This window comes from Gadus chalcogrammus, chromosome 1, assembly GCF_026213295.1.
Source record: "Gadus chalcogrammus isolate NIFS_2021 chromosome 1, NIFS_Gcha_1.0, whole genome shotgun sequence".
Lineage (NCBI taxonomy): Eukaryota > Metazoa > Chordata > Actinopteri > Gadiformes > Gadidae > Gadus > Gadus chalcogrammus.
The window spans coordinates 26,767,246-26,780,412 of record NC_079412.1 but is presented as its reverse complement, the minus strand read 5'-3'; the positions used below and the strand labels follow the sequence as shown (position 1 = coordinate 26,780,412).

At 46.3% G+C, this 13,167-nt stretch overlaps 1 protein-coding gene across 4 annotated transcripts in view; it reads right to left on the bottom strand.

Annotated features, from left to right (window-relative positions):
* LOC130389141 (voltage-gated potassium channel subunit beta-2-like) overlaps positions 1-12,713 on the bottom strand; it is a 33,434-nt gene extending 20,721 nt beyond the window's left edge. The window contains exons 1-2 of one of the 4 annotated variants that reach the window (XM_056598838.1): positions 12,351-12,713; positions 10,152-10,451 (exon numbers count right to left, since the gene is read on the bottom strand). In XM_056598838.1, coding sequence (XP_056454813.1) covers positions 10,152-10,451; positions 12,351-12,412 — 362 coding nt within the window. In that variant the 5' untranslated portion in view covers positions 12,413-12,713. Of the gene's footprint in view, positions 1-511; positions 1,009-10,151; positions 10,850-12,350 lie in introns of those variants that run through there. The other 3 variants (XM_056598830.1, XM_056598815.1, XM_056598822.1) reach the window with 3 other exon arrangements.
* Positions 12,714-13,167: the final 454 nt, after the last annotated feature.

The following is a 13,167-nucleotide window of genomic DNA, read 5'->3' as shown; positions in this document are numbered from 1 at the left end:
AAAGTACAGGTAGCCTGTTCAGTCGCTCCCTGCTTAGATCACACTCGCCCACATGGGTGGCATTGTACAAATGCAAGATGAAACGGGTTTTGGGTTTCCTATAAAGGACGATGTTTATTTATGTTCGAGAGTGTAATCCGGGAAAGCAAAGATAAATGTCAGACAGCTGACGGTGGAACATAAACATCGTGTTGACGTGTGATTTAACATGCGTCTGCTGAGCTTCGCCTAGCCGGCTATATGCTGCCTGCAGTCCTCTGCGTGCGGCGTGCACACACGGACACGCGATCAATCCCTCCAACTCTAAATCTAAATTTAAATCATGCAATGACACATTAAAAAACAAAACAATATTTTTTAATGAAGTGTGTTATTTAATAGCGTTTTTTTCCATCCTTTTTTTCGGGTTTGGGTAGGCCTATTTGTGCGGGGTCTAGGGTGCAATCCTGGAACGGAGCATTGCGCCGAGGCGGGTCGGGGAGGGGGTAAGGACCAGGTAGGCCTATCTTACCTGTACTTCATGCCCGTGCGGATGCTCTGGTCGCTGGACGAGGGCATGTTCTGCACTGAGAGATGCCCCAGGCTCCGGGCCACCAGGGCCACGGCGCGGAACTTACTCTTGGTGCTGGGACTGTTGGCATTCTGCCGGTTAAGCCGGTCCTCCGTACTGCGATTCGAATTCCGGTGGTCCGTGCAAACAAAAGACACCTGCATGGCCGAGTATGTCGCCCCGGGAACCCCAAAAAACAACAATAATGCCAAATAGAATTTGATAGGGGGTCCGTCGGTGTCCCTCGTGGTAAAATTGCTATCCACCTGATTGGAATACCTGCGGAGCTGCCGTTCCGTGGGTGTGACTTTAAAAGAATAAACCAATAACTAAGTTGAGTTCTCTGCATGGACTCTCGTCCGCCGCTGCTGACTTGATGCGCGATACTTTCGATTTTCAGATCTCAGCGAAACTCTTTGGCCGTCACATTTCAATCTTCCTTTCGCGCTCTCGCCCTCTCTATGCTCTGCCCCCCAGTTCCCTCTCTCTATGCTCTCCCTAACCGATATCTTCTCCCCCTCTTTCTGTTCTCTCTCTTTTTCCTCTTTCTGTTCTCTCTGATTTCCTCTTTCTGCTCTCTCTCTCTCTCCCTCCCTCCCTCCCTCCCTCCCTCCCCTCGCTCTCTCTCTCTCTCTCTCTCTCTCTTTCTCTCCCGGTCTCTTCTTTCTCTAGGCTCTCTCTCTCTCTCTCTCTCTCACTTTCCTCTTAGCAAATTCTCTCTCGCTCTCTCTCTCCTCTCTCTCTCTCTCCTCTCTCTCCTCTCCTCTCTCCTCTCTCTCTCTCTCTCTCTTCTCTCTCTCTCACTTTCCTCCTCTTAGCTTCTCTCTCTCTCCTCTCTCTCCTCTCTCTCTCTCTCTCTCTCTCTCTCTCCTCTCTCTCTCTCTCTCTCTCTCTCTCTCTCTCTCTCTCTCTCTCCTCCTTGCAAATTCTCTCTCTCTCTCTCTCTCGCCCATTCACGTCTTGATAAGGGGATTTGGCCCCTTCCTTTCCTGCCTTGTGTGTATGCATGTGCATGTGCATGTCATGTTTGTGTGTGTATGTGTTCGGGTCCCTAGCTCAGAGAGAGTAGACAAATGTGAAGCTTACAGTAAATGGTTAACGTTAAGTCTGCTATAATGAATCTGTTATCAGAGGTTAAACTATTTGCGGGGTCTGCTTAACAGTGTGACTTTGGAAAGTGTCCCCTGTTAGTCTGGTCTTAACACTCACACCATGGACTATATGACGACCCATTCCCAGGTGTAAATGACTATGATGACAACCAGTTCTTCACACACGCGGTTAGGCAACTATTGTGGCTGTTCACACGAACACACAAATACACACATCATCGCTGTGAACCCCTCAACTTAAAATAGTGTCAACTCTGATTATTTTAAATGGTCCAGGGTCCCTCACATACACACACACACACACACACACACACACACACACACACACACACACACACACACACACACACACACACACACACACACACACACACACACACACACACACACACACACACACACACAATGGCCGCTGCTTCTTAGAGAGTTAACTAAAAACACACTACCATTCATTTTGAAAGGCAGATTATTCGTTTTGATGCCTACAATTGATGGTATAAGATAAAAAACAAAGATGGGGATTTCCTGGCTAGTTCCTATTAGTTGAATCAAAAGAAGCGTTTCTGATTACAATCCTGATGTTTTGAGAGAAACCGACCAAGGTTGAAAGCCTCAAAGCACTCAGACTAAATCAATCTTAAATCGGTGTAACATTAGCAACCGCATTTCTGATTGGTTGAAAGTAATTTTAAAAGAAGCAACCGATTGCATTCAGGTCCACCTCAAGGTACCATTATTACCCAGAAATGACGTTAGCGAACATTTCAAGTGCTTCCACCCTGAAGAGCTTTGTTTCCATTGAGAGTAAAATTATTCTTTTGACCCACCTTTTGTCTCTTCAAACAAAGACCTGGGAGATTTCATCCATCAAAGCGCTTTCCCGTCAAATGCCTTCTGGGAAATCCCGACTCTGGGAGCAGGGTTTCTCTAATCGATATCTTTCTCTCGAGAAATCGATTGCAGCGGTTTATTCTAGGAAACTGTTCTGGGCAAGCGAATTGAAGGAACCCCTGTAGTGAGAACACATCTAAAATAATGCTTTGTATACTACAGGGTTCAAACCCCAATTTACACACTACCTAGATTGATATGACCAAACCCCTAAAGCATTAATAACATGATTTCCCTGTTAAAATGTGAATTTAAATACTTGAATAACATAAGACCTCAAACTGAGTTTTGAGTTCTTCAACTCCATCTTATAGTTTTAAAGTGCCCAAAAAATGCATAATGTGCTCTTAAAATGGTTAAATGGAAGAATTCTTCATTTATATTTGCGGCCATGTTATATGGCTGTTTGAAGTAGTCATGGCGTTAAACTAACAAGTATTTGGTCTAAATTACATTGCTCTTTTGTCAACTGTAACTCAGAGCATGATGATTGACAGCTAGTTTTGTTTTTTTTACAGATTCAAATACTAAGGTGAAGCTCTTCCCTCGGCCCAACCTCCCGTTTTATTCAGACACCTCATGAAAGACCTTGCAATCAGACTTCTGTTAGATAGAGCCTTTAAAACGGTTTGGTAACATTTCCAAATAACTCAAGTTTTCTTAAGGTATGGTAAAGAAAACCCCCAAAAAAGTTTTGATTTGATAATATGTTGCAAACCGGAATTTGTTTGAGGCATTTGACTAATAGTATTCCATTTTGACGGCTTATGGCATTGCTCAGTCAGTTCAATAAAGTATGAGCCAAGAGTACAGGGACTACAGGTCCACAGAGGAGCTGCTATGTAAAGGAAGCAACTGTACACAAGCTCTGTCTGTGTGTCTGTGTGTCTGTCCCGGTCTCTCCCGCTCCTTTCTCTCTCTTTTTTTCTCCCTCTCCTTTCGGTCGCTAGCTCTCTTGTTTCTTCTCTTTTCTGTTCATCTGTCTCCCTCTCTCTCTCACTAAAAAACTCACAGACACAATGAAGAGTTGTATAAGAAGCTTTGTGTCTCTTCCGCTGCCCATATCTCTGTCCTTCTCTTTTCCCTCTTAGCATCTTTTCTTTGCTCCTTGTACTGTGCAAACATTCAAGGCCCCATCTCAGATAAATAATCTAAGCATTGCATTCTATGTTAGGATAGTATAAAACAGTAAGTATTAAACAATATACAACTATTATTATACATTATCAAACGGCTTTGATTAATACTCGATTCTGATTGGTCAATCACGGTAGTAAGCTGTCTGTTATTGATGAATAAGAGGCAGTTGCTATGGACGCCAAATCTAACCATTGAATCGAACTGACAATTTTTAATTGGCAGAAGGAATCAAATGTGTTCCTTGAGGGTCACTCAAGACCGATGCGCCTTATGTCGCGGTCCTGCCTCCCCCTGTTGAGGTTTAAAATGTGATAATGACTCGCTCGCTTTTCATCCTCCCTCACTTACAACAGTTAGTTCCGACCAAGTAGTTTGATCGGACAAGAGGCATTCCATGAGGGCTGATATGGAGCATTGGGACTTTTAACTATACAGTAACATCACCGCTTTACAGGTATTTTGAAATACCGTTTATTACATTGACCATTGTAAGCTGTCTAACTCATGTATTTGGAGGTTTAAGTGATAATCATGCTATGACATAATGTATGCGCATGAATCACCTCTCTGTGCTGTACATTATGATTCTCTGTGTGTGTGTGTGTGTTAAATGCGGGACAACCAACCAGGGGCAAGGATAGCAGACGCCTGCCATGACTCAAGGTCAAAGGTTAAACTCCATGTCGACAGACCTGGGGGTTTACAGACGCACGCTGTCTGAGTAAATAGCGGCAGATATCAATCTCCTTTCTCGCAGGACCCAACACACACACATACACACAGACACACATACACACGCACACATTCAACCACACGCACGCACATTCATGCATACAGGAATGCCAGCAGGCCCCAAGATGCACACACACACACACACACACACACACACACACACCACACCACACACACACACCACACACACACACACACACCACACACACACACACAGAAACACACACACACAGACATAAACAATAAGACTAACACTTTTACACACTTTTTTTATAAACTGTAATAAAAGGGACACGCATTCCAAAAACATGAGACAGAAGGAGGAGCGGGCCGCTGCGTAGATTGAGGGGCCAGAAATAGCCGGTCCCCTCAGGGGCCGTGAGGAAGGGAATGGGGGGGGGGTTAAAAAAACACAATGCCAGTCATGCGATGCATGCCCGCATCTCAGTGGACTGGCTGGAAACAGCTGCCCCATTTAGCCTAGCGTAAGCCCTAGGACCGGTCAATTTGCGGAGAAGGGAGACGTTAGCTATACATGAACACACTCACGATCACAGAGACACATACTGTTGACATGACATTCACACACACATGCACACGCACACACACACACACACACACACACACACACACACACAGACATACACCGTTTATACACTGTTTATACACTGTTCACTCAGACAGACACGCACAGTTCAACCATTCATGCATACACATACTGCTATTCCGGATGAACCCAAGTAGCATTAGCCAAATAGCCTTAGCGGAGCAGACTCAGGGCTAATCACGCTCTTCTCAGGCTCCCTAGTACTGCTGGAAGGTGTAGGATCCTTTAATGAGGGAGATCTTGGTGGTGTGGGTGCGTGTGTGTTACTGAGGCAGAAGCTTCTTCAGTTGACCTCCCCCCCCCCCTGCCCTACAGGGCTGAAATGATTATGTAAGGTTACACTTGGCTAGGCTATATATTTATATAGCCTGGTCATACACTTTTGTAGTAGTAGTAGATGGTTTACCACATTTTAGCATTTCAGAGGTGTTTTTAAGGGCCACTTTGCCTTTTGAAACAAACACCAGCAAGTGACTACTGTACATAGTGGCTAGGACCAGCATGGTCTTCAGTGGACCACACTCCACATAACATCAGGCTCAAATTATCAGAGATTATTCTATTGCATCTCCGCCTTTCCTACTGCCAAATGAAACAATGTTGTCTCAAAACATGTTATGGGGGATATATTTCATTTTATTTTAAACTGTACAATGACACACTGAATAAATCAACTGCATTGAGGCAATGATGCCAAGAGCTAACGTAAATACACTCTAATCCGAAGAAAGCTTTTTGGGAAAAATGGAACAACTGGATATGGCCCAAATAAATGAGCAACTTAATAAATAAATAAAGGATTTTACATGGAGACATTGAACTTCTGAATACATTTGGCTGAATACGAGTCTTTCTCCATTCAAACCAGACCATTTCCCCCGGAGGCCAATCTGCCATTAACATGAGCGAGAATAACAACTAGGAAGCGCGGGATGAAAAGCATGGAGGACCTATAGGTTAAAGGAAAAGTGGAAAAATAAAGGCTGCGGACTGTAACTCCGAGAAAGCCATGAGTGAAGGGAAAAAGAAGGCAGGGTATCCCACTCAATAGGAACCATGGTTTGGGCATTTACATTCGGTAAATAATATGCTTCTAAAGTGTTAAATTTTTTTCCAATGGTAAGTCAATTATGTTGGCTATGCCAGTTACAGGCATGTACACAGCGTGGCCTGAACACAACACCAGCCATGTGTTGTTGAATAGATAAACGCACAGTAGCCCTATCAATAAAGGCAAGATATATTAGATCTAGAATGGACCTTCACATATCTATCAAATCTAAAACTGTGGTTAAATATTCAAGGCCTGGTATCTGTATTATTGATTTGTTAAATTATTTTCGTCTAGTTTCTTGAGATATAGTTCCATCTGCTGGACGAAAAGATATCTGCAGTGGTAAACTATTGCAGATTTTGTCATTAAAAATCCCACCTAGACAAACGACAGTTAGATTAGATATGCCTATGCTATATTCTACAATCTACCGTCACGATAGGCCTACTGAAAATCCCAATTATTGCTGGACCACATTTTGTTTACAGTAAGTTTACATTTTAATTCAACTAAATGTATTATTTGATACATATACCACGTAGTCCTACTTACACTTTCTGCTTGTTGTTCTTACTTAACACTTGACAGTTAAAACAACCTGTCAACCGACAAAACCATCTGCAATCCCAAATTTAATAAAATGGCAAACCTATGTCGGCTGGAAATCATCCATTGCAAGGAGTGGAATCATGCCTTGTTTCCTGTTCCTTTACGCGGCTATTCTATCAACGAAAACTCAATACACAAGTGGAACAAGCTTTAAGAAGGGGGCTTTTAATAAGTGTAGTTCTAGAGTGGCCGGTGTACACAGTGTTGATTTGAAACCTACACAAACCCATTTTTACAGTTAACTACTGCTGGCTGACTTTCTGCTCTGCCAATTATGCTATTACAGATCCCCGTCTCAATAGGATTTCTCAAAACAAATATGAAGCCTTCAGATTTCAGCTTGCATTTAACTTTGATGGCTGCGTGTGGGAGAGGGATACATATTATATACAGACAACTCAACAACAGACTTGCACATTTAAAATGGATTGAAAAAAATACCAAAACATGGATGCACACACAAACACCCACCCACCCACACACACACACACACACACACACACACACACCACACACAACACACACACACACACACACACACACACACACCACACACACCACACACACACACACACACACACACACACACACACGTAGGCCAAACTCAACAAAATGTTGAAGAAGAAAATGTCTATGAGAAGCACTGCCCAGTAGTAGTTCTCCAACATTGTACATTCTGGTACTTTCAACCATGGGCCGTTATGTGTTGCAGGTAATTGCACCTCCTCCCTCATTCATAGAATTCTCTTTGTTTTGGGATTCGAGCTGAAACAGGGGTTTCACTTTCCCTTTAATCACATATCAATACTCAGCTGTTGACAACAGCCATGCCCTTGGCTCTCCGGTTACCCCCTCTCTGCCCTACTTCGTGAAACCAATTAATCGACATCAGAGGCTGGGCAGAGGGAGAAGTCAACGAAGCAGCTCTCGATTTATAAAGTCGTATTATCAGCGAGGTGTATAGGGCCCAACAATAGCCACAGCGTAATCCAATAGCACTGCAGTAAGACAAACCCGAAGTATCCACAAGCGGCTCTTTAAAAGGCGAGGTCAAAGAGATATACCCAGGGGATACCTAACACCACAGTTTGGTCCGAGGCGCGACTGTGTTTGGCCACTGATGGGATGGGGACGTTTGGTGTCTGGGTCATATTCTTTCCGTGGGATGTTTTTGTCTTTTCAAGAGCAGCTGGAAGCAGTTTGTTTATTGCTGCCATCTGCAGGTCAAAAGCAACGACCGTAAATAATATGAAATAATATTGGTGCTATTATTCAATTACTATCCAATGGTTGCAAAAAGGTGTTTGAAGCTATGGGTTATCTCCCAGTTATGATATTACAAAAATTAATCACATTGTCTCTCGTGGTAGAAACTGAAACAGTTTGAGAGTATCACTAGATTAATATGCAAATACAACCTGTGTAGATGAGTACACACACACACACACACACACACACACACACACACACACACACACACACACACGCACACGCACGCGCACACACACACACACACACACCCACACTTTGGTCACCACCCAAAGGATAGCAATCAGTCCTGTTAAAGTGACGACCAGCTGTGTTCACCGTGTGTGTGTGTGTGTGTGTGTGTGTGTGTGTGTGTGTGTGTGTGTGTGTGTGTGTGTGTGTGTGTGTGTGTGTGTGTGTGTGTGTGTGTGTGTGTGTGTGTGTGTGTAACATGACCTTCACACCTTTCTTTGTGAAGGTCGGACCACAAACGGACACTTTGGAGATTGAAGCCAGCCTCAGAGAACCTCTTTGTTTGCTTTATAAACATGCCACATTCCCAAATAATATAATAATATGATATGTTATAAATTATTAGTGTTCTCAGTCGTTCTGTGAAGTTATTTAAACAGAGTGGGCCGGTGGGGGTTAACATGAGGTGAAGTTGGCCAGCACCTCTGTTGTGCGCCTTTCAACCTCAGCAGCTGATCAAGAGAGTCGCTGCCAAGACCGGCAGACAAATGGACAAAGACAGAGAAGTGGGACACTAGCACTATCTAGTTGTAGATCACAGCCGGCCAAACATGAAACATGAACCATATTTTCCTACTGGAGTCATAGGGGATGTCTGTATTAGATACACAGCGTGACTCCCAGAACTCCCACAACAATACAATTTGTATGACAATTACAAAGTTCATTTAAGTTTAAATAAACTATAAAACGGGACATTTTGCGATGAAACAATATCCCGAGTTTGAGATCTCAATCATGGGATATTGCCCAATATCCAGAGATAGCGAACCAATCGTATTGCGCCATCTTAGGAGGTTCCCGTGTAGCATATACTTAATGAATATACTGAACAACTCAACAAAAGAGTTGTGAGTTTAACGGAGACATATTATGGTGTTTTCCCAACAAGTAAACATAGTATTTGAGTTCCAGAAAACATGTTTTTGAAGCTGTTTGCTGGAAAAAAAATCTTGACTGCTTCGGCGGCAGTCAGGCAGCTCCGGCGGGGGGAACTCGGCGGCAGTCCGGCAGAGAAAGGGATTGTACTCCCGGAGCTGAGCTGCCGCCGAGTTCTCCCTGCCGGAGCTCGTCCAGTGGTCCACAAAATCTTGGCTATGCTCTCATTGGAGGGGAGTGGGGAAGTGGGAGGTAATATTCAACTGTGCCACCTTCCTACATAGGAGGGTGCGCCGAAACTGACTCCCTCGTTTGGTAACTGTAGGCAGGGTACTTTCAGAAATGCATGTCACTCAGACTTTTTCAAAGTTTGTATCCGTGTGGGAGCACCAGAGACCAAAAACAACACCCCAAATCCCAGGAAAAGTGTTGTTCTCATAATATGTCCCCTTTAATCTTGAAAATAAGTCCAAAAAACTAACTTAAATATGGATGCGCTTAACACACAGACCAGTTGTGCCTGTCCATATCATTGATGTCTGTTTACTTGTTACAGACAATGTGATGTATGTACGTCATACTTAATGATTGGACCTCATGATACGCCTGCCTCTGACTGGCCCATGGGACCAACAACACCTAGCCATCAACAACAACTTCCAAAGCAGTGTTCTCCTACCCCAGTGGTGGTCTCCAACAACCACTGGTTGTCTCCTACCAATGGTAGTCTCCTACCACTGGTGGTCTCCTACCAACGGTAGTCTCCAACCCCAGTGGGGGTCTCCCACCACTGACAGTCTCCGACTCCAGTGGTGGTCTCCAACCCAAGTAGGGGTCCCCCACTACTGGTGGTCTCCTACCCCAGTGGTGGTTTCCAACCACTGGTGGTCTCCCAGCCCAGTGGTGGTCTCCTACCCCAGTGGTGGTTTCAAACCACTGGTGGTCTCCCAGCCCAGTGGTGGTCTCCCACCCCAGTGGTGGTCTCAAACCACTGGTGATCTCCCATGCCCCTGGTGGTCTCAGCCCCTGGTGGTCCAACCCTGGAACAAACCTCCCTTCTGGCCTCAATCCGCTTACCTGTACCTCATGGTGGTGGTGTAGGACACACACTCGCGCAAAGACACGTGGTTCATCTTGAGGAAGTCCTCCAGGTTCTTGAGCTGCGCGGCAGCGCGCACCTCCCTCAGCCGCTGGAGCTCGGCCAACTGGCTGCTGCGCTGCTGCCGCTCCTCCTGCTCCAGGGCCTGCTCCGACAGGAAGCAGCTCAGCCCGCTGCGCACGCTCTCGCTCATGGACGACAGCGACAGCATTCGGTTGCCGCCGGCACCGCCGGCGCTGCTGACGCTGCTGCTTCGCCGTATCGCCGTACCGCTGACGCTGTCCCGCGCCCCCGGGGGTCCGCCACCGCCGCTGGGCTTGGCCATCTGGGGGTTTTCCACAGGGGTGACGCTCATTTGACGGCTGAGGCGGCGGCTGTGGCCGCCCCCCCGCATGTCCACGCTCCTGGCGGTCGCAAACATGCCGGCGTGGCCTTAAGTGCGCAGATGGGTCAGAGTGGGTGATGGTGGGAGTCCCACCACCACTTCTGCGGTGGAGCTGGTGGTGCTAGTGGTAGAGATGGCGGTGGAGGTTGTTTTGAAGGGGGATGGTGATGATGGCTCTGGTGATGATGGCAATCGCAAAATGTCTCCACACGACCCCCCCTTGCTGGACGATTTGATCGTGTGAACGGCGGTCAGACAGACAGACAGGGAGGCCGTGAGCTGTGGAAGGACGCGCCGAAACCGAGTGCGAGTGCTGGTCGGTTGTGAGTGAGAAGACTGGTGGTCGGTGTTGTCAGCGAGGAGAGGAGAGGGGACTGTGGGCCAGACCAGAGGCTTTAAATAACACCTGTTCCTCTGCTGATCTGGGGGGGGGGGGGGGGGGGAGCTGGTGGGTAACCATGGCCAACTTTACGCATCAGGGACTGTAGTGTAACCAGAGCTGGATGGCCTCTGTCCTCCGTCCCCCCTGGCTTCACAAAGCCCTTAACCCAGGAACGCCATGCTTCTCTGGGGAGAGTGATGTGGTCGTTTGGTCCTAATGGGTGACTCTCCGGGTATGTGAAGTGGAGCGTGTGGGGACGTTTATGGGTGATAAAAGTGTCTGTTAGATGCATGCGATTGGACTTGGTGTTCTCGTCGAGGATTGAGTTGCATGCTTCGGGTCTATCTCGGGGTTCGGTTGGTGGATATGTGCGTGACCTTCCTCCAGAGGCTGATTTCTGTACAGACAACAACAGGTACCTGCTCATGCATACAAGTTACCTATTTTGGATCTGTGTCTATATTGAATACTAAGTAGTTCAATATGTGGTTCCCATAAAATGTTAATGCTATTCAATATTTGCAACAGTCGCTTCACCACTACTCACTAAGAATGTAAGAATACAAGAGAAGGTTGTACTTGAGGCGACATCTTAAATGTGATCTACGTGTAACACAGATTCCACATATGGACATTTCCTATCTGTACAGCCAAAGCCTTGCCAAATCAAAGGATTTTAAAAGAAACAGATAAGAAATCCGATAATCAAACCAAAAAAGCGATCTAATCTTTGACTAAAACAAATGCCTTATTCCTGAACTGAATGTCTCTTTATTAAGGCTTCCATTATCTAACTATACATATATAATTATTCAATGCCAACATGAAAGCTCTAAGCAATATCACATGCACCATTAGTTATGGCACTTCATTTAAAATTCAGAAACACAAGCTCTCATCCTTCCACTCCAAGAGCCGTCCAAACCCTGAATTCGTACACATGCGGTTCATCCTTTTAAACAGCTAGCTACCATGTTCTCCTTCCTCCTTCACCAAAGCCTGATCTTTTCTTTCCCCTACATTCCTTAACTGCCTGGTACCACCTAAGAGAGAGAGAAAGAGAGACAGAGAGTGTACTGTACAGCCAAACTATTTAATATTTCACCAGTCTCCATCCCCGCTGTCTCGTTGCTGGAGATGACACACATACTCCACTGTTTCCCCGGTGAGAGAAAAGGGATTCAAGAGGAGAGAAAGGTGAGGATAACAAAACAAACCGAGAACCGCCGTTTTATGTGCCGGAGTACCTCGGCAAGACTCTCGGCCCCGCACCAGACCCTGGTGACAACACTATACGTTACACTGCTCCTGAGGATGACCACCAGTGGTTGTGCATGCAAGGTCGCCCCCCCCCCCCCCCCCCCCCACCTCCCTGCATGCCCCGATTGCTTGGGCGCCACCGCGTTCCACCGTCTACTCACCCGGCTGTTTGGCGTGCGGCTGATGTACGGGTTCTGGACCACGCTGCTCATGGCGGACGCGGTGCCCAACGGGCCCAAGGTAACGACAGGAACCAAAGTCTAGCTTGACCCGTTCTCGGGCCCAGGGTGGACCACTGAGAAGACTCCAGGACCAGTGATGACAACCACCCTGGACCACTGAGAAGACTCCAGGACCACTGACTACCACCCTGGAACCCCCGAGATTACTCCTAGACCCGTGAGAAAAATCCAAAACCACCAAAGAGGTCCGACTATTGACAGATGTCTCCTACTTTGTGACAAAGCGAAGACTTCTCTCTACATCACCTCCAGCCACCTCACCTTGTCTACATCCTCCTCCACTTCTGCAGAATCCCGGACTAGTGCTAGGAATCCCAGACCACAGAGGAAGTGTTGTTGTCGACGGCGGTCTCCTCCTACTCTATGACAAGGCCTGTACTGGAAGTCTGCTCGACGTCACCCCCACCCTCCAGCCTCGATGATGACAGCCCTGCTTCTGCTCAGCACTGCCAGTGCGGCAGCAGCAAAGCCCAGTGTATAATCCCACAAGTAAATTATTTAGCTTCACGTTGGCACACTAAAAGCTTCTGATTGTCTGAAACAGCAGAAAGAATGCTAAAAGCTCTTCGTTCTACTACTTGTCCGGCCCGGTGCATGTGTGTGTTTGTGTGTGTGTGTGTGTGTGTCTGTGTGTGTCTGTGTGTCTGTGTGAGTGAGTGTGTGTCTGTGTGTGTAAAACACAAATATTCTTGCTCTGCATACGACAACAACAAGATCAAAATGGA